The 22,819-nt window shown below is 40.9% G+C and overlaps 1 protein-coding gene across 6 annotated transcripts in view; it reads left to right on the forward strand.

Moving 5' to 3' along the window:
- The first annotated feature begins 2,741 nt into the window (after positions 1 to 2,741).
- mcf2a (MCF.2 cell line derived transforming sequence a) overlaps positions 2,742 to 22,819 on the forward strand; it is a 77,763-nt gene continuing 57,685 nt past the window's right edge. For 2 of the 6 annotated variants that reach the window (XM_061900315.1, XM_061900317.1), the window contains exon 1: positions 2,742 to 3,443. In XM_061900315.1, coding sequence (XP_061756299.1) covers positions 3,356 to 3,443 — 88 coding nt within the window. In that variant the 5' untranslated portion in view covers positions 2,742 to 3,355. Of the gene's footprint in view, positions 3,444 to 3,542; positions 3,666 to 22,819 lie in introns of those variants that run through there. The other 4 variants (XR_009806774.1, XM_061900311.1, XM_061900312.1 and 1 more) reach the window with 3 other exon arrangements.

Below are 22,819 nucleotides of genomic sequence, written 5' to 3' on the forward strand. Positions count from 1 at the left end.
ACAGCCACACAGGTCACACTGAGAGTGGCCGTATAAACAACTTCGACACTGTTACAAATATGCGCCACACTGTGAACCCACACCAAACAAGAATGACAAACACATTTTGGGAGAACATCCGCACCGTTACACAAAATAGACACCACAGAAGAAATTCCCAGAATCCCATGCAGCACTGTTGGTCAATCTTGTTTGGTGTGGGTTCACAGTATGGCGCATATTTTTAACAGTGTTTGTATGGCCACCCTCAGTGTGACCCGTATGGTTGTTGATCAAGTATGTCTTGCAGTCACTTCTGTAGGCTTGCAAAACAGAAGCCACATATAAAATGTGACTGGAGAAGCGGACGAGACGGCAGGTTGTAGAGGACGCTAAAGGCAGTGCCATCTCAGCACGCCCTTATTGTTATTGTCCGGGGGAAAACCGGGAGAATGATTGCCCCGGGAAATTGTCAGTAGAGGGGCACAGATATTCGTGTGTTTCCCGTAAAGATCGCAAGAGTTGGCAAGTATTTTGCTAGGGCGGGAACGCCATTCAAAGAAGGTGAAATCATTTCAAAGTGCATGTTAGATTTTTTTAAGAAATATTTTCTTGCGGCCCAGCATCACCCAGTTTCTGCATCCAGTGGTCCCCTAGGTAAATTGAGTTTGAGACCCCTGGTTTAAATGTTGTGTAATTTCTGTTTTATTTAGGCCAAATACACAATGGGCGTTACACTTTTGTTATGTTTATTCTATGTCATATTTTTAGTCTTACAAACCTAAATAATGTAAGAAATGTAAACAAATAAAAGTGAGGAAGGAAAAAACAAACAAAACCTTTTTCTTACTGTTAACTAGCAGCACACGCTGTAAACGAGTAATGAGGGCGGAGTAAGGAAATTAATAACAGTGCAGATTGAAAGCTGGTGTGTTTACTTTGTATTTACGTCAACTAAGTCTTAAAGAAGTTTAACCAGCGGAGGCACTTTCTGACCAAACATCCACATTTCCATATCCGGCCCCTGAGCCCTAAGGCTATTGAAACTGCGGCCCTCTTAATGATGGAGTTGAATAGTTCTGCTGTATTGTTACTTTACATGCTGGTCCACTTTCGGCCCCCGGGTAATTTCTTTTAGCTTAATGCGGCCCCGCTGTCGAGCAAAGTAAAAAGATAGTCGGTATAAAACCCAAAATCAGTGAAGTTGTGTGAATGGTAAATAAAAAGAGAATACAAGGATTTGCAAATCTGTTTCAACTTATTTTCAATTGAATAGACTGCGAAGACAAGATAATGTATCAACTTTTTTTTGCAAATAATCATTAACTTCGAATTTAATGGCAGCAACACATTGCAGCAAAGTTTTCCTTTCCTTTTAAAACACTCAGTAAACGTTTGGGAACTGAGGAGACACATTTTTGAAGCTTTGCAGGTGGAATTCGTTTCCATTCTTGCTTGATTTACAGTTTAAGTTGTTCAACAGTCCGGGGTCTCTGTTGTGGTATTTTAGGCTTCACAATCATGGGAGACCGGTCTGGACTACAGGCAGGCCAGTCTAGTACCCTCACTCTTTTACTATGAAGCCACACTGTAAAACACGGCTTGGCATTGTCTTGTTGAAATAAGCAGGGGCGTCCATGATAACATTGCTTGGATGACAACATATGTTGCTCCAAAACCTGTATGTACCTTTCAGCATTAATGGTGCCTTCACAGATGTGTAAGTTACCCATGCCTTGGGCACTAATACACACCCGTACCATCACAGATGCTGGCTTTTCAACTTTGCACTTAGAACAATCCAGATGGTTCTTTTCGTCTTTGATCCGAAGGACACAACATCCACAGTTTTCAAAAAAAAATTGAAATGTGGACTTGTCAGACCCCAGAACACTTTTATACTTTGCATCAGTCCTTCTTAGACGAGCTCGGGCCCAGCGAAGCCGGCAGTGTTTCTGGGTGTTGTTGATAAGTGGCTTTTGCTTTGCATAGTAGAGTTTTATTTTGCACTTACAGATATAGCGACAAACTGTAGTTACTGACAGTGTTTTTTTGAAGTGTTCCTGAGCCCATGCGGTGATATCCTTTACACGCCGATGTTGCTTTTTGATGGAGCACCGTTTGGTTTTCAACCTTGCTGCTTATGTGCAGTGATTTTTCCAGATTCTCTGAAACTTTTGATGATATTGCGGACCGTAGATGGTGAAATCCCTAAATTCCTTGCAATAGCTGGTTGGGAAATGTTGTTCCTATGCAATTTGCTCACGTATTTGTTGACAAAGTGATGACCCTCGTCCTTGTTTGTGAATGACTGATGATTTCACGGAAGCTGCTTTTATACCCAATCACGGCACCCGCCTGTTTCCAACAAGCTGTTCACCTGTGGGATGTTCCAAATAAGTGTTTTTGATGAGCATTCCTCAACTTTCTCAGTCTTTTTTGCCACTTGTGACGAAAACATTTTTTGGAACATGTCGCAGGCACTAAATTCCAAATGAGCTAATATTTGCAAAAAATTACATAGTTTTCAGGTTGAATGTTAAATATCTTGTCTTTGCAGTCTATTCAATTGAATATAAGTTGAAATGGATTTGCAAATCATTGTATTCTGTTTTTATTTACCATTTACCCAACGTGACGACTTCACTGGTTTTGGGGTTTGTACCACGGGTTTGAACGGTTGGTGACCAGGGTGTGACGGGTCTGTGTAAGTCCTGGATCCCCGGTGATTCTTTCTGCACGTCTGTGTCTTGTCCAGCTCGGTCCCAGACAGTGACGGGAGTCCCAGGATCCGGACCACAAGTGCGAAGCCTCGGCTCAGCGATAATGCCACAGTCGGCAGGCCTAAGCTGGATCAGTCGTCGGGCGGTCTACGCACAGGAAGTGCACCCGGTGCTGATCCGTCATCTTCCAGGCCCAGCCGCCCTGGACCGGAGAAGAAAAGGCTCTGTGTCAGGACCAGCACAATGACATCCTTTCACGCCCTATGACGGCCCCGGGGCTGCCTTTGGACTTTCTCTCACAGTAAAAAGCTATTTTCATTTTCTAGTAGCTGCTGTGCGAGTCACGCACGCGTGGATTACAGAAGTTGGGAGGGGACTTGGCCGAGTGTCAGGACTTTTTTTTTTTTTTCTTCAGCGCAGAGCTGACGCACTAAGCCTAAAGAGAGGGAGAGAGGGGAGTCAGTCCGAGGAACAGGCGGCAAGCTCCGATCACACGCTTTGTGTTGTGGGACAAAAAACAGCGGATCTACCATGTCCACACCGGGGGGTTGTCCACGGCCACGCCTGAGGAGAATGTGAAACCCCTGGACGACTTTGTGGTCTGGTTCTGTATCAGGGGGGCATGGGCCCGGGCCTCGCTGCAGGAGGAGTCCATGGCCGAGTCCAAGAACCGGGACGAGGAGATGGAGAGCTACCGAGACCTCCTGCAGGCCGGCTGCCAGCTGAAAGACACACTGCAGCGTGAGTACACTACACTGTGTGTGTGTGTTCTTGTATCTCTACCCTTCTTGAGACATCAACAGGGAAAAGTACCGTCCATATGAGGACCGGTGAACAAGTTGTGTGTGTGTGTGTGTGTGTGTGTGTGTGTGTGTGTGTGTGTGTGTGTGTGTTCTTGTGTCTTTACCCTTCTTGAGACATCAACAAGGAAAAGTACCATCCATATGAGGACCGGTGAACAAGGTGTGTGTGTTCTTTTATTTCTACCCTTCTTGAGACATCAACAAGAAAAAGTACCGTCCATAAGAGGACCGGTGAACAAGTTGTGTGTGTGTGTGTGTGTGTGTGCATATGAGGACCGGTGAACAAGTTGTGTGTGTGTGTGTGTGTGTGTGTGTGTGTGTGTGTGTGTGCATATGAGGACCGGTGAACAAGTTGTGTGTGTGTGTGTGTTCTTGTATCTCTACTCTTCTTGAGACATCAACAACAAAATGTACCGTCCATATGAGGACCGGTGAACACGTTTTTTGTGTGCGTGTGTGTGTGTATGTGTGTGTTTGTTTGTTTGTTTTTGTGTGTGTTCTTGTATTTCTACCCTTCTTGAGACATCAACAAGGAAAAGTATCATCCATATGAGGTCTGGTGAACAAGTTGTGTGTGTGTGTGTGTGTGTGTGTGTGTGTGTGTGTGTGCGTGTGTGTGTTCTTGAATTTCTACCCTTTTTGAGACATCAGCAAGGAAAAGTATCATCCATATGAGGACCGGTGAACAAGTTAGGACCCAAATCACGGTCCCAATACGAAAAACCATTGCATCTAATGGAGAGCAAAATACTAAAGTCCGTGAACATTGCTCCAAAGTCAGGATTGTTTTTTGTTGTTGATTTAATGTGCATACAAAGGTAAACAATGGCAGGATTACATGATAGAACAAAACAACAGCTAAAGAAGGATTTCCCTATTAATCTCCCGAAAAAAACCCGCCAGATGAACAGCTGATTTTTTACGACTTCTGGCGCTGACATATATATATATATATATATATATATATATATATATATATATATATATATATATATACACACACACACACACATCCATCCATTTACTACCGCTTATTCCCTTTTGGGGTCGCGGGGGGCGCTGGCGCCTATCAGCTACAATCAGGCGTAAGGCGGTGTACACCCTGGACAAGTCACCACCTCAACGCAGGGCCAACACAGATAGACAGACAACATTCACACTCACATTCACACACTAGGGACCATTTAGTGTTGCCAATCAACCTATCCCCAGGTGCATGTCTTTGGAAGTGGGAGGAAGCCGGAGTACCCGGATGGAACCCACGCGTTCACGGGGAGAACATGCAAAGTCCACACAGAAAGATCCCGAGCCTGGGATTGAACCCAGGACTGCAGGACCTTCGTATTGTGAGGCAGACGCACTAACCCCTCTTCCACTGTGAAGCCCTACCTATATATATATATATATATATATATATATATATATATATATATATATATAATAGACATACTGTAATAACATGAAGTAAATAATGAAGATTACAAACCAACTACAAACAAAACAGTATTTTTCTCACAATGTGTTGACTTTTTTCTTATAAAATTGGGAACAATTTCTCATATTCTTTCTGTTTCTGTAATATTGCAATATTTTCTCGGAAAATTATTACTTTTTTATTTCAAATTATTACTTTTTAATGCAAAAGTGTGACATTTGTTGTATAAAATGCTGACTTTTATCACAGTTTTGCCCATTTTTTATGTCATTCTTGTAAAACAGTGACATTGTTTAAGTAAAATGATGTCTTTTCTTATAAATTTGCCAAGTAAAATTCCGATTATTATCATAATATTGCCAACATTTTTAAGTTTTCTTATAAAATTGTGACTTCTGTCTCGTGAAATCATGACTTTTTTCATCAAATTACCAAAATGTTAAGCTTTTCTTGTAAAATTGTGACTGTTATTGAGTAAAATTCCTACGTTTATCATAACATTGCACAAATGTTCAGCTTTTCCTGTAAAATTTTGACTTGCGTTGAGGTAAATAACAACTTTTATTAAAACACCGCCAAAATTCTACGTTTTTCTTGTGAAATTGTGACCTTTTTCTTGTGAAATTCCAACTCATTTTTCACAATAACTTTTTTATATTTGTTTAGTATGTATATATTATTAATGCTGTAAATACAAATCTTTATATATCTGGAAAGGGTGGTCCTAAAGAGGTAGGCATTTTTACCAGGTCTCAAGAAGGTACGAAATGCAAGAGTGTGTGTGTGTGTGTGTCTGTGTGTGTGTTTATTTGCCACCAAAATAGACGCTTTGCTCAGCATAATTCTTCTTCCATGGCAGGGATCATGTTCCCCTTTTGTGCTGTCACAGACTGCCGTCATTTCCCTCGCTGATAATTGCCGCTCCAGATGTGCATGTGTGTGCGTGCGTGTATGTGAGTGTGTGTTTGTGTGTGTGTGTGTGTGTGTGTGTATTGGGAGTGAAGTTCAGGACTTTCCTCTCCTGTAGTTACGACAGTCACCAAAATAGGCTTGTAATGTTGGCACCAAGGTTTATTTTGAGAGCTTTCGATACTTTTCAAAATAAAGTTCCCCTTTAAGACACTAAGTTTTGATTGAAAAAAATATAGATTTAGACAAACTTTATTTATTAACAAGGGAAATTGTTCCACACAGTAGCTTAGCTACAAAGGATGTAAAGTAAGGGTGTCAAACGTACGGTCCAAGGACCGGATCAGGCCCGCGAACATGTATTATCCGGCCCGCGGGATTAGTTTGATAATTTTTAAATGAAAAAAACGTGGCCCCTGTGTGTTCATATAAGATGCCATGTGGCCCCCGTGTGCTCCTATAAAATGCAATGTGGCCCCTGTAAGATGCGGTGTGGCCCCTGTGTGCTCCTATAAGATGCAATGTGGCCCCTGTGTGCTCCTGTAAGATGCGATGGGGCCCCTGTGTGCTCCTATGAGATGCGATGTGGCCCATGTGTGCTCCTATAAGATGCAATGTGGCCCCTGTGAGTTCCTGTAAGATGCAATGTGGCCCCTGTAAGATGCGATGTGGCCCCTGTATGCTCCTATAAGATGCAATGTGGCCTCTGTGTGCTCCTATAAGATGCGATGTGGCCCCTGTGTGCTCTTATAAGAGGCAATGTGGCCCCTGTAAATAAAGATGCGATGTGGCCCGTGTGTGCTCCTATAAGATGTGATTTGGCCCCTGTGTGCTCCTCTAAGATGTGATTTGGCCCCTGTGTGCTCCTCTAAGATGCGATGTGGCCCCTGTGTGCTCCTATCAGATGCGATGTGGCCCCTGTGTGTGCCTATAAGATGCGACGTGGCCCCTGTGTGCTCCTATAAGATATGATGTGGTCCCTGGATGCTCCTATAAGATGCGATGTGGCCCCTGTGTGTTCATGTAAGATGCAATGTGGCCCCTGTAAGATGAGATGTGGCCCCTGTGTGTTCATATAAGATGCCATGTGGCCACTGTAAGATGAGATATGGCCCCTGTGTGATCATATAAGATGCCATGTGGCCCCTGTGTGTTCATGTAAGATGCGATGTGGCCCCTGTAAGATTAGTTGTGGCCAATGTGTGTTCATATAAGAAGCGATGTGGCCCCTCTAAGAGGAGATGTGGCCCCTGTAAGATGAGATGTGGCCCCTGTGTGCTCATATACGATGCGATGTGGCCCCTGTAAGATGTGACGTGGCCCCTGTGTGTTCATATAAGATACGATGTGGCCCCTCTGTGTTCATATAAGAAGCCATGTGGCCCCTGTAAGATGAGATGTGGCCCATGTGTGTTCATATAAAATGCGATTTTGACCGTGTGTTCATATAAGATGCGATGTGGCCCCTGTAAGAAGAGATGTGGCCCCTGTAAGATGAGATGTGGCCCTTGTGTACTCATATGAGATGTGATGTGGCCCCTGTAAGATGAAATGTGGCCCCTGTGTGTTCATATAAGATGCGATGTGGCCCCTGTAAGATGAGATGTGGCTCCTCTGTGTTCATATAAGATACGATGTGGCCCCTCTGTGTTCATATAAGAAGCCATGTGGCCCCTGTAAGATGAGATGTGGCGCATGTGTGTTCATATAAGATGCGATGTGGCCCCTGTAAGAGGAGATTTGGCCCTGTAAGATGAGATGTGGCCCCTGTGGGCTCATATAAGATGTGACGTGGCCCCTGTAAGATGAAATGTGGCCCCTGTGTGCTCCTATAAGATGCGATGTGACCGCTGTGTGCTCGCTCCTATAAGATGCGATGTGGCCCCTGAGTGCTCCTACAAGACGCAATGTGGCCCCTGTGTGCTCCTATAAGATGCGACGTGACCCCTGTAAGATGAGCTGTGGCCCCTGTGTGTTCATATAAGATGCGATGTGGGCCCTGTAAGATGAGATTTGGCCCCTTTGTGTTTATATAAGATGAGATGTGGCCCCTGTGTGTTCATATAAGATGCGATGTGGCCTCTGTAAGATTAGATGTGGCCCCTGTGTGTTCATATAAGATGCGATGTGGCCCCTGTAAGATGAGATGTGGCCCCTATTTGTTCATATAAGATGTGATGTGGCCCCTGTAAGATGAGATGTGGCCCCTGTGTGTTCATATAAGATGTGATGTGGCCCCTGTAAGATGAAATGAGGCCCCTGTGTGTTCATATAATATGCCCTGTGGCCCCTGTAAGATGAGATGTGGCCCCTGTGTGTTCATATAAGATGCCATGTGGCCCCTGTGTGCTCATTATAGATTCAATGTGGCCCCTGTAAGATGCGATTTCATTGTATCTTTTTAGATGATGCTTGTATGATGCTTTGTATATAATAGGTACAATACATCCATCCATCCATTTACTACCGCTTGTCCCTTTTGGGGTCGCGGAGGGTCGCTGGCGCCTATCTCAGCTCTATTTGGGCGGAAGGCAGCGTACACCCTGGACAAGTCGCCACCTCATTACAGTATATTATTATATTTGTATAACATAGATACAATACATCCATCCATTTTCCTACCGCTTGTCCCTTTTGGGGTCGCGGGGGGTCGCTGGCGCCTATCTCAGCTGCATTCGGGCGGAAGGCGGCGTACACCCTGGACAAGTCGCTACCTCATTACAGTATATTAATATATGTGTATATAATAGCTACAATACATCCATCCATCCATCCATTTTTTACCGCTTGTCCCTTTTGGGGTCGCGGGGGGTCGCTGGCGCCTATCTCAGCTGCATTCGGGCGGAAGGCGGCGTACACCCTGGACAAGTCGCTACCTCATTACAGAATATTATTATATTTGTATATAATAGCTACAATACATCCATCCATCCATCCTTTTTCTACCGCTAGTCCCTTTTGGGGTCGCTGGCGCCTTACTCAGCTGCATTCAGGCGGAAGGCGGGTATACCTTGGACAAGTCGCCACCTAATTACAGTATATTATTATATTTGTATATATTAAATACAATAAATATTATAGTTTACGTAACAACTATATGTATATGTAATTAAATAGATATGTCTGTTTGTACCATTTCTAATTAAAAAAAAAATATATCAAAATGTCTCCCACATAGTTAAGACTTTTCAAATGTATCAAATATTCAGTCTTTTCTTCCATTTAAATAAAAAAATATATATTTAAATTTCTGCCACAATAATGCGGACCACAAATGGCCCCAGGGCCGCACTTTGGTCACCAAATTGTGATTAGTCAGTTGCCGTGCGTCTTTCAACCCCTCTCATATACGTGTTAGCCCCCCCCCCGCCAGAGGGGTAATAGGATTACCTCGGGCAGGCTTGGTTTATTGTTTAATTCATGGCGCTTTTCCGTTGCCGTCGACGACAAGGTTCTTTCTCGCCGTGTGTAAACAGAGACAGCTGTCTTTTATTACTACGGACCCTAGACTTTTTTTTTTTTTTATTGGAGGTTTCAAGTCATGTTGCTCTTAAAACTCTTCCATTAGGCTGGTGTAACAACATCCCTGCCTGGGTTTTTCTTACTGCCAGCAGTGACGAGTGGAAATTATCATTTCCACGAGTTTCCTTTGCAAATTGTGTAACAAAACTATTATATGTTGATATTCATACGCCCTGCTTTCCGGACTATGATGCACGCCGGTGTGTAAGCCACTACATTTTAGAAGAAAATAAACATTTTCCCATGTATTTGTCGCAGATATATGCGTTGTAAATAGAGATGTCCGATAATATCGGACATCTCTACAACAAAATAATGCACTTTGTGACTTCAATAATAAATATGACGGTGCCATGTTGGCATTTTTTTTCTCCATAACTTGAGTTGATTTATTTTGGAAAACCTTGTTACATTGTTTAACGCATCCAGCCGGGAATCTCAACTGTCAAGATCCGCGGCCCAGATCATGTTTTTGTTATGTTCTGTTAGTGTGAAGACTCCATTAGTTCCTGTTTTTGTGCATCCTTGTTTGTTTTAGTTTCACCTGCCTCTGGTGTTCGGGACACGAACCTGCTCTAATCAAGAGACCATGATTTAAGCCTGTCTTTGCCAGTCATTGGTAGTTTCATGCGATACCATACTTCATGTAGCTCGTCTTCAGGACCGGTTCCATAGGTAATGGTATTTGTTTCATGCCACAGTTTAGTGAGGTTTTCATGTCCATAGTTTCATGTTTTTTGCCTTAGCTTTCTCATGCGATATGCACGCTAGCCTTCAGGTTGTTGTCTGTTTTATACTTTGTTGAGTGTTAGATGAATAATTAAATATGTTCCTACCTGCAAGTCTTGTCCGGATTAGTCCGATTGCATCCCGGGAGAACAAACCTCGCAGTAAGCTGCGATAAACCCCCCTCCCCCTGTTATGAAAATCACAAAATTAGGCATAATAATGTGTTAATTCCACGACTGTATACAGTCCTGCTCATAAGTTTACATACCCTGGGAGAATTTATGATTTCTTTGCCATTCTTCAGAGAATATCAATGATAACACAAACACCTTTTTTCCACTCATGCTTAATGGTTGTGTGAAGCTCTTTATTGGCAAACAACTGTGTTTACTCGTTTTAAATCAAAATGACAAAAGAAAGTACCCAAATGACCCTGATCAAAAGTTTACATACCCCAGTGACTTTGATCTGATAACTGCACAAAAGTTGACACAAACAGGTTTGAGTGGCTAATCAAGGTTCCAATCCTTACCCGTGACCTCTTTGTTTGTAATTAATGTGTGTGTATTAAAGGTCAGTGAGTTTCTGGGCTTCTGACAGACCATTGCATCTTTCATCCAGTGCTGCACGGATGTTTCTGGATTCTGAGTCATGGGGAAGGCAAAAGAATTGTCAAAGGATCTGCGAGAAAAGGTAATTGAACTGCATAAAACCGGAAAAGGGGTATAAAAAGATATCCGAGGCATTGAGAATGCCAATCAGCAGTGTTCAAACGCTGATTAAGAAGTGGAAAATGAGGGATTCATTTAGACCAGCACAGATTTCAGCCACGACTGCCAGGAAAATTGTTCGAGATGCAAAGAAAATCCACAAATAACTTTAGCTGAAATACAGGACTCCCTGAAAAATTGTGGTGTGGCTGTTTCGAGATGCACAATAAGGAGGCACTTGAAGAAAAAATGGGCTGCATGGTTGACTTGCCAGAAGAAAGCCATCACTCCAAATTACTTTGTTTCAGACATTTTGAGGCTGTTTAGCGTAATTTAAAAGGGATACTTTGTGACATTTCCGCAGAATTAACCGTATTCTCTGAAGAATGGCCAAGAAATCCTAAATCCTCCCAGGGTATGTAAACTTGTGAGCACATTTGTTTATCTGTATCGGTTGGTATCTGAATTGGTAATTAAGATTTGGAGAATATTGGATATAGGAAAGAAAGCCATTATCGGACATGTCTCGTTGTAAAAGAAAAACAAATGTTTACATTTATCTTAATTGTTTCCAAACGGTGCCTGTGACAAGGCAGTAAAACGGCTGATCAAACAAAACAGATGTCACAGTCATGGACCCACTCGCTGCGGAGTCTAGCTCTCCAATCAGCTAAGCGGACTCAATGTTTTCTTGGTGACGTTTTGGCAAATTTACGAAACTGAAAGAATAAAAAAAGAATGCCATTGTAATTATACTAACAGTTGTAATAGGTAGTTGAACATCAGATGTTAACAGTACTATTCCAGTCTGGTAACAACGCAAACGTTTCTATGTATGTAATCTCAATGGGGTCTATAGCTATTGAAAGTTTCATCTGATGGCTACTGGACTTTGATAGAAAAAAAACTGCTGCACTTTATATACTTCTGCACTTTAAATGAAGCAGCTAAAATAGTGTAACTTGACTCCCCACTGATTCGTAACTCACATACCCTCTATGTGTTGTTTTTGTATTTTCATTTGTTTATCATGGTGCCATTTTTATATTGTTGTGTATTTTCAATCAAGTTTAATTTTCATTGTGGATGTTAGATGCGCCATAAAAGGACTACAGATGGAAATTAGCATGGTGCTGAAATTGGTGCAGCCATCTTTTTAATGTAAACATATATGTGTCTAGGGATATATTTCCTGAGTTTATAAAAATGAATAAATTAAAACAAAAAAGGAAAGTAGATTTTTCGATGCTAAAAAATATCGATGTTATCATAATGGTATCGATTAGATACGCGCCTGTACTTGGTATCATTTTAGTGGATGTCGGGTGTAGATCCGCCCATGGCATTTGTTTACATTGTGACGCCGGTGAGCTATTGAATCCTCCTACGGTGTGTAGCAAAGCATGTTTAGCTATTGCTCATCCTCCAGTGATAACGGTACTTGTAAGAAACATACTTAATTTGTCGCCACGGAGGCACCTCTTCCTGAGGTCATTTCAGCGTTTTAACTTCACCTTTATCGTCGTTTTTTTGGGCCAAAATGCATCCATTCTCCCTTTTCTGTCCACACACTGTCTGCTTGTCAGTACTCAGTGTGTTTGCGCTGCCGAACATACTCCTCTGCTCATGAACCAGCAATGTCATGAGGTGACGACGCACCGTCATGCCCGATTAAAAAGAGGGGCGGGGGGGGGGACCAATACTTTTTAGAGGCGGTATAGTACGGAATATAATTCTTTAGTATCGCGGTACTATACTAGTACCAGTATACCGTACAACCCTAATTTATAGACACAAAAATACATTGCTGCTTTACTTTGGTAATCAATTCTTTACTGAAATTGTTATCAGTGAATGCATCCTAACTCTGGTCTAAGCATGAAGGTAGTTCTAAAGAACAGAACCTTGATTTGTGGCATTGATCGATGTTATGGATTCACACATGATCTTTTTTTTTTTTTTTTAATAATTCAATTTAATTTATTTTCATTCCGTTCCACATCCATTGCAACCCATCACCCGAGAACGAGGGTCCCAACGTCTTTTTCCCCAGCTGGAGTCTTTTGAGTTCAATCAGGGGACGTCATTGTCAGTTTGTAAACACTTGTGATTTAGCGATACATAAATACATTTTGATTGATTGATTGGTTGGCGTGTGTTTCAATGGTGATTGTCAGGTTCAAACACTGACGACATCCATTAAACAGACAAAAAAGCAAGGAATTAAACAGAGACAGAATTAAATTTGGCTCAATTTGAGGAGAAATGTCTGGGCTGTACTCTTGTGCGGTCTCCCACCACGCTTTGGCGAAAGATTGTACGTCTCCTCTTTTATTTGGACTTTCCCTGATTACATGGCAACAGCTGTTTCTAAAGGAAGGGGGTCGTAAACAGCCGCTGCCTTTGGTCACAAAACAGTTCATAGAAAAGGTGCCTGGAGGGGAGTCGGGTCCTGCTTCCTCTCTGCTTTGTAGATCTCGGGTCAAAGCAAAATCTTCCTGTGGATTACAATACATCAAATAAACCGACACCTTCATGTCACTTCCCATCCTACACAGTGGAGTTTTACAAACCTTTTGCTTGGTAGGATCAAAGACAGCTTTTGTCCACTCGCCGGGAACTCTTGGCAACACAAAGTTTTGTGGTAACTTAGATACTAATATTCTGATAATGATTGAGCGCCAATATACACTTTCTTCTTACTCTTTAATTATTATTATTATTGGTATTATTAATATTAGTATTATTGTTATTATGGGACTGCTGCCTCGCAAGCACTTATTCACACAAAAAAATCATGTTTTTTGACACTCACTGCCGTCACAGATTTGTGTGAAGTTCTATATTTGCATGTTACCACTAGCACGCTAATGCATGCAGAGTAGAGTGGGGATGTCCTAATGTGGTCTATGCATGCCCAAAAAATCTGACACATTTGGTGGAGTGAGAATGCTCAATTCAATGTAGGTCAACATAAGCTTAGCGAAACACAATCCTGGATGTGTGTCGGACTGTTGGTGACAAAAGTAATCTGGGTGGTTTCTCTTAGAATACACAACTCATTTTGCATTTGCAATTTGCTGAGGACCGATAAAAATGTCCTACTATCGTTGTCCCGATATCAATAATTTAGTACCAGTACAAGGTTAAATTCAAAATTAGAAGGCATTGAAATGACGTCGACCCTGAAGGGAACATCTGCCCTGTGCTCCTCGACTACAGTCTGCACTGGACCGAACAGCAGGACAGGTGTAGCGACTGCATTAATACCTTTTTATAACTCCTTGTGTGGATCTGAATGTTCATTATTTAAATGCTTACCTAAGTTTGAAGCAAAGATGGTACATCAATACTTTTTGATACTTTTCCAAATAAAAGGAACTGTTAAAAATGACAATGTTGGCTTTGTTAAAAATATGTCTGACACTTCATTAAACACTTGCAGTCAAAGAACAATTTTACAAGGTTAAAATATAAATTAAAAGGCATTGAAATGACATTGACCCTAAAGGGAATGTCTGCCTTGTGCTCCTCGACTACAGTCTGCACCAGACCGAACAGCAGGACAGGTGTAACGACTACGTTATTACCTTTTTTGTGCAGATCTGAATGTCCATTATTTAAATGTTTACCTAAGTTTGAAGGAAAGGTGGTAATACTAATCGCCACTTTTGGCGAGGCGTGTTTTAAAGCAACTGTGGTGTTAGTAGCGTATGTGTGTGTGTGCTCCTTTAAGAATGGCAGAATGTGGGGTGAGTGAGTGGGCAAGTTAGGAGAGGTCGCTCTAGCATGTGTGGGGGAGTCAATAGCATGGTGGATGCATCAAAAAGCGACATCAGTGTGTAAACAATATCACCACATGGACTTAGGAACACTTCGGAAAACCACTGTCAGTAACTACAGTTGTTCGCTACATCTGTAAGTGCAAGTTAAAACTGTACTATGCAAAGCGAAAGCCATTTATCAACAACACCCAGAAAGGCCACCGGCTTTGCTGGACCCAAACTCATTTAAGATGGACTGATGCAAAGTGGAAAAGTGTACTGTGGTCTGATGAGTCCACATTTCAAATTATTTCTGGGAACTGTGGACGTCATGTCCTCTGGAACAAAGAGGAAAAGAACCACCTAGATTGTTCTAGGCACAAAGTGGAAAAGCCAGTATCTGTGATGGTATGGGGGTGTATTAGTGGCCAAGGCATGGGTATCTTACACGTCTGTGAAGGCACCATTAATGCTGAAAGGTACATACAGCTTTTGGAGCAACATATGTTGCCATCCAAGCAACTTTATCACGGACGCCCATGCTTATTTCAGCAAGACAATGCCAAGCCACGTGTTCCAACACTGTGGCTTCATAGTAAAAGAGTGTGGGTACTAGACTGGCCTGCCTGTAGTCCAGACCTGTCTCCCATTGAAAATGTTTGGTGCATTATGAAGCCTAAAATGTATATATATCAATCAATCAATCAATGTTTACTTATATAGCCCTAAATCACTAGTGTCTCAAAGGGCTGCACAAACCACTACGACATCCTCGGTAGGCCCACATAAGGGCAAGGAAAACTCCCACCCAGTGGGACATCGGTGACAATAATGACCCAGTGGGACGTCGGTGACAATGATGACTATGAGAACATGATACTGTGAAAGATCAATCCATAATGGATCCAACACAGTCGCGAGAGTCCAGTCCAAAGCGGATCCAACACAGCAGCGAGAGTCCCGTTCACAGCGGAGCCAGCAGGAAACCATCCCAAGCGGAGGCGGATCAGCAGCGCAGAGATGTCCCCAGCCGATACACAGGCGAGCAGTACATGGCCACCGGATCGGACCGGACTCCCTCCACAAAGGAGAGTGGGACATAGAAGAAAAAGAAAAGAAACGGCAGATCAACTGGTCTAAAAAGGGAGTCTATTTAAAGGCTAGAGTATACAAATGAGTTTTAAGGTGAGACTTAAATGCTTCTACTGAGGTGGCATCTCGAACTCTAGCATGTGTGGGGGAGTCAATAGCATGGTGGATGCATCAAAAAGCGACATCAGTGTGTAAACAATATCACCACATGGACTTAGGAACACTTCGGAAAACCACTGTCAGTAACTACAGTTCCAGAGTACTGGAGCCCGAAATGAAAAAGCTCTACAGCCCGCAGACTTTTTTTGGGCTTTGGGGATCACTAATAAGCCGGAGTCCTTTGAACGCAGATTTCTTGCCGGGACATATGGTACAATACAATCGGCAAGATAGGATGGAGCTAGACCGTGTAGTATTTTATACGTAAGTAGTAAAACCTTAAAGTCACAGCTTAAGTGCACAGGAAGCCAGTGCAGGTGAGCCAGTACAGGCGTAATGTGATCAAACTTTCTTGTTCTTGTCAAAAGTCTAGCAGCCGCATTTTGTACCAACTGTAATCTTTTAATGCTAGACATGGGGAGACCCGAAAATAATACGTTACAGTAATCGAGGCGAGACGTAACAAACGCATGGATAATGATCTCAGCGTCTTTAGTGGACAGAATGGAGCGAATTTTAGCGATGTTACGGAGATGAAAGAAGGCCGTTTTAGTAACGCTTTTAATGTGTGACTCAAAGGAGAGAGTTGGGTCGAAGATAATACCCAGATTCTTTACCGTGTCGCCTTGTTTAATTGTTTGGTTGTCAAATGTTAGAGTTGTATTATTAAATAGAGTTCGGTGTCTAGCAGGACCGATAATCAGCATTTCCGTTTGTTTGGCGTTGAGTTGCAAAAAGTTAGCGGACATCCATTGTTTAATTTCATTAAGACACGCCTCCAGCTGACTACAATCCGGCATATAATATAAATAGCGGTATAGCTCGGTTGGTAAAGTGGCCGTACCAGCAACTTGAGGGTTCCAGGTTCGATCCCCGCTTCCGCCATCCTAATCACTGCCGTTGTGTCCTTGGTCATGACACTTTACCCACCTGCTCCCAGTGCCACCCACACTGGTTTAAATGTAACTTAGATATTGGGTTTCACAATGTAAAGCGCTTTGAGTCACTAGAGAAAAAGTGCTATATAAATATAATTCACTTCACTTCACTAAAATACCACAACGAAGACCCCCGACTGTTGAACAACTTAGGCTGTATATCAAGCAAGAATGGGAAAGAATTCCACCTGAAAGGCTTAAAAAATGTGGCTCCTCAGTTCCCAAAACGTTTACTGAGTGTTGTCCAAAGGAAAGGCCGTGTAACACAGTGGTAAAAATCGTTTTTTTCCATTTTTTATCTCCAAGATGTTATTACTTGTATGCACTTTGTGTGTGCGTTTTGACACACAACATCATGTGCCTTGGTTCAGATGAAAGAGAGGTACCAATATTTTTCAAAGGTGGTATAGTACCGGGATACTATTAGTACCAGTATACCGTACAACCCTATTTCCTTCTAAAATTCTCTGATCTTGCATCCTCATAGATGGAAAGTAATCTTTTCCTTTCTCATCGAGGCAGTCAAACAAACGTTGTTGTTGTTCATGCACAGGCCAGTGGCAACATAAGTTGCTTTGCAAAAAAACAACAAAATAAAGACACACACATACGACATAGACATTAACAAAACATTACATTGCACCGAGGATTTGAGGAAAAAGGCCACATTTGAGGAATCCACACTGGAGAATAACTCACATTACAAAAAAATGCATGTAAAAAATAAATATGAATAATAAATGAGTAAAAACGTAACACTGAGAGAATAATAGTGGTTATAATAGCAATAATTAATACATAAAAATAAAAAGTGTATTATTGCCAACAATTCACACACAAATAATCTACGATGTCTTTGTTACAGACGTGGTCACATGTGCAGGATCCTGCATCTTTTCGGGGATTACGCGTGCGCCGGAACAACCAGTAATAAAAAATAAAAAAGAGTGTTTTTACATTCAAACTAGGTGAACGCAGTCCTTTCCTTCTGGATGGTTCCTGCAGGTCACACATTAAACCTCACACACCAGTCCTGCACCCTCAAAGGATTTGTGGGGATTAGTGGGGTAACAAATACATCTTGTTTTCACCAACATTCCTCTGCAGCAGATCATTATTCTGTTTTCACCGCAGCAGAGTGGGTCACCTAGAAAAGGCAGATAAATCTCCCCAGAAAGAGCACAATTGTCCAGTGGGCCAAGTACTCTACTGTACTCTACTGTGCTGTATTGTACTCTACTGTACTCTACTTAACTGTACTCTGCACTGTGCTACTCTACTGTACTGTGCTCTACTTTACTGTACTGTACATTACTCTCCTGAACTGTACTATACTCTATGCTACTCCACCGTACTGTACGTATCTAAGTTATTATTTTTTATCATTATTATAAAAAAAAATTGTATTATTATTAATGTTATTTTAAATTATTATTATTATTATTATTATTAGTGTGAAATTATTATTATGATCATTAATTGCTGTTATTAAATTATTTGTATTATTGTTTTGTAATTATTATTGTTATTTGTATTATTATTATCGTTATTATAATCATTATTGTTAAACAATTTTTTATTATAATTTTTAATTTTATTATTTTAAAATGATTATTATCATCAATATCTTTGTCATCATTATTATTAAATATTTTTTTATTATCATTGATATTTTAAAATCATTATTAGTTTTAAATTACTATTATCATTAATTGTTGTCATTAATATTATTTATTATTTTTAAATGACTATTATTATCTTTATTATTAAATAATTTTCCTGCAATGAGATGGCGACTTGTCCAGGGTGTTGACCGCCGTCCGCCCGAATGTAGCTGAGATAGGCACCAGCGGCCCCCGCAACCCCAAAGAGAATAAGCGGTACGAAATGGATGAATGGATGGATTCAATTATTGTATTATTATTTTTGAATTATATATTTTTACATTGTTATCAATATTATAGTAATTATTATTAAACAATTGTTATCATCAATATATTATTTTTAAATTAGTGTTATTAAAATCATCATCATTATTAATATTGTTTTAAAATTATTTTTCTTTTTAAATTATTATTATCATTAATTGTTATCATTATTATTAGTATCACACAATTATTTTATTATTATTTTCATTATTTGTTATTATTATCATTGTTATACTCATTATTACTAAACTATTTTATTATGAATTATTAATATATATATATTTTTTAATTATTAGTAATTAACATCAATATTATTACCATTATTATTATTATTATTATATTAAATTATTGTATTATTATTATCATCTGCTCAAATGGCAGTTAGCTCAGCTATTAGCATGGCTTGCTTTCTGTGTTTAACATGCTCAGCATCGTCCTTCAGTGATAATAGTACTTACAACACTACAAAATGTAGTTATTTTCCGTAATGGAGATGATGATTATTAAAGTTAAGTTAAAGTTAAAGTACCAAGGATGTTGTGCTGAAATTTCTCGTCTGCATTTGCCCCATCCTCTTGTTAACCCCCTGGGTGGTAAGGGGAGCAGTGAGCAGCAACGGTGGCCTCGCCCGGGAATCATTTGGGTGATTTACCCCCCAATTCCAACCCTTGATGCTGAGTGCCAAGCAGGGAGGTAATGGCTCCCATTTTATAGTCTTTGGTATGACATGGCCAGGGTTTGAACTCATGACCTACCCATCTCAGGGCGGACACTCTAGCCACTGTACCACTGCGCAGTGTATAACACACTCTAAATATTCAGACTTCTATTGGTTTTGAATGATCGGTCCGCTTGAATTTTCTTTGGAGATGAAACTATTTTATAAATCTGAGCAAGCAGCCTCTTGATTTTTGTGTGAAAATTTGGCACATGGTGTTTGAGTTAGAGGCCCTATTTGTTGTTACAAGCAACCTATTGATCTTTAGGTTTTGCTGACTCATGATGGTAGAGGAAGCTGAGGCCGAAGGTCAAAATAATGACCTGATCCTTGTCAGCATTCGCGGCCTCTTGTACTTCAAACATCCAAGGACTGTTGATCTGAAGTCGGAACAATCCTTCCATTGGTTTTGAATGGTTCACATGGCAGGGGTAGATGAGATCTGAGGTCAAAGAACAAATGTTCTTACTAATCACATCTTTACACTTCAAAGTATGCCTTGTTTACATGGCAGCAATAAACCTATTGATTTTTTCAAAGTCAAAATATGGTTTTAAATCACAGCAAGAAACCTATTTATTTTCCTTTTTTTTATATTTGTAATATGGAGGCAGAGGTAGCAGAGGTTAAAAGTCGTGTCATTCTTCCACGGGGTTCAAACGTCCAGGCATTCATTGTTTATGTCTATCAGAGCAAGCACCCTGTTGATTTTGAACGTTTTACATAGAAGTAGCTGGGATCAAAGGTCAATAGGATTTCCTCTTACTTCTCTATCGGGTACATCTTCAATTTTTACAATTCCATCCATCCATCCATTTTCTACCGCTTATTCCCTTTCGGGGTCGCGGGGGGCGCTGGCGCCTATCTCCGATTTTTGTAAATCACAGCATGACACCTATTGGTTTTTGAAATATTAGACATGATCTTCCTACTGTCTTTAAACATTCTGGCCTTTATTATTTATTCCATGTCAGAGCAAGTGTCAGGCTTAACCCTGACAGTTTGTCTATGTTTTAGTTTTTTCCTCTGCATTTGTCTGTTTCCTCTGTGTTTAATATTTCTTGTCCTTAGTTCCTGTCTAGTGCTCTTATTTTGTCAGCTTCCTGTCTTGTTCCCTGAGTGCTGGGTTCCTCCTCAGCTGCGGCTGATTGGCACCTGTTGCTTTGTGTTGTGTCAGTTGCTGTATCATTGAATTGTCATTCGGACTTGTATTGTCGTTGCCACATGTCACTCTTGTGTCTTTGCTACCTGTCGTGTCTGGCATCATTTCAGCTATTACCTGTGTTGCTACATTTTGTCCTGGTCGTCGTAGAGGTAAGCTGTTTTTGTTAGCCATTAGCTGTTCTCAGTTTTTCTTTTTGCTACCCACTAGCTTCCATGCTAAAGTTCCTTTAATTGTTATTCCGCCCACGTGCGCGCTTTCTGTTTGTACCCCCTTGGTTTTGTTTTTGTCTTAGTATTTAATTAAATCATGTTTACTTACCAAATGCCTGCCTCCTTTTCTGCATCTTGGGGTTCGACACGTAATAACTCTGACAGCAAGCATCCTATTGATTTTGAATGTTTTACTTAGTAGAGATAGCTATGATCAAAGGTCAATCTAATTTTATTTGTCACATCGTCCAATGCTAAAGGAGGATTTCTGTAAATCACAGCAAGAAACCTATTAGTTTTTAAATATTTGAGCCATAACGGTAGCTGACTGGGTTCAAATGAAGAACCATACATGATACCTCTTATGTTCATACTGGCTTCAAACTTTATGGCAGAGCAATCAACCTACTGATTTTGACATATGTTTTACACTTAATCACCTGAGATCACTTCCTGTGTGTGCAAAAGTGTGTTGTGCACAAGTGTATTGTGCACAAGTGTGATGTGCAAAAGTGTGATTTGCAAAAAGTGTGTTGCGCACAAATATGTTGTGCAAAAGTGTGTTTAGCAAATGTGGTGTGTGCAAATGTGTTGTGCACAAGTGTGAAGTGCAAAAATTTGATTTGCAAAAGTGTGTTGTGCAAAAGTGTGACGTGCAAAACGTGATTTGCAAACGTGTTTTGTGTAAAAATGTGTTGTGGACAAGTGTGTTGTGCAATAGTGTGATGTACAAAAATGTGATTTGCAAAAATGTGTTGTGCACAAGTGCGTTGTGCAGAAATGTGTTGTGCAAAAGTGTGATTTGCAAAATGTGTGTTGTGCACAAGTGCGTTGTGCAGAAGTATGTTGTGCACGAGTGTGTTGTGCACAATTGTGTTGTGCAAAAGTGTGATGTACAAAAATGTGATTTGCAAAAATGTGTTGTGTACAAGTGCTTTGTGCAGAAACGTGTTGTGCAAAAGTGTGTTGTGCAAAAGTGTGATGCACAAAAATGTGATTTGCAAAATTGTGCTGTGCAAAAGTGTGTTGTACACAAGTGTGACGTGCAAAAATGTGATTTGCAAAAGTGTGCTGTGCAAAAGTGTGTTGTACACAAGTGTGATTTGCAAAAATGTGTTGTGTACAAGTGCTTTGTGCAGAAATGTGTTGTGCAAAAGTGTGTTGTGCAAAAGTGTGATGCACAAAAATGTGATTTGCAAAATTGTGCTGTGCAAAAGTGTGTTGTGCACAAGTGTGACGTGCAAAAATGTGATTTGCAAAAGTGTGCTGTGCAAAAGTGTGTTGTACACAAGTGTGACGTGCAAAAGTGTTGTACACAAGTGCGTCGTGCAAAAGTGTGTTGTGCAAATGTGTTTTGTGCAAAGGCTTGTTGTGCAAAAGTGTGTTGTGGAAATGTGTTGCGTGCAAAAGGGTGTTGTGCAAAAGTGTGTTGTTCAAATGTGTTGTGTGCACAAGTGTGATGTGCAAAAATGTGATTTGCAAAAGTGTGTTATGCACAAGTGTGTTGTGCAAGTGTATTGTGCACACGTGTGTTGTGCACAAGTTCGTTGTGCAAAAGTGTTTTGTGCACAGGTGTGTCATGCAAAAGTGTGATGTTCACAAGTGTGTAGTTGCAAAATTTTTGTGCACAAGTGTGTTTTGCAAAAGTGTGATTTGCAAGAAGTGTGTTGTGCACAAGTGTGTCATGCAAAAGTGTGTTGTGCAAATGTGTTTTGTGCAAATGTGATGTGCAAAAATGTGATTTGCAAAATTGTCTTGTGCACAAGTGTGACGTGTAAAAGTGTGTTTTGCAAAGGCTTGTTGTGCACAAGTGTGTTGTGCAAGTGTATTGTGCACACATGTGTTGTGCACAAGTTCGTTGTGAAAAAGTGTTCTGTGCACAAGTGTGTCATGCAAAAGTGTGATGTTCACAAGTGTGTAGTTGCAAAAATGTTGTGCACAAGTGTGTTGTGCAAAAGTGTGTTTTGCACAAGTGTGATGTGCAAAAGTGTGCTGTGCACTATTGTGCTGTGCACTAGTGTTGTGCACAAGTGTGT

This window comes from Nerophis ophidion, linkage group LG05, assembly GCF_033978795.1.
Source record: "Nerophis ophidion isolate RoL-2023_Sa linkage group LG05, RoL_Noph_v1.0, whole genome shotgun sequence".
Classification (NCBI taxonomy): domain Eukaryota; kingdom Metazoa; phylum Chordata; class Actinopteri; order Syngnathiformes; family Syngnathidae; genus Nerophis; species Nerophis ophidion.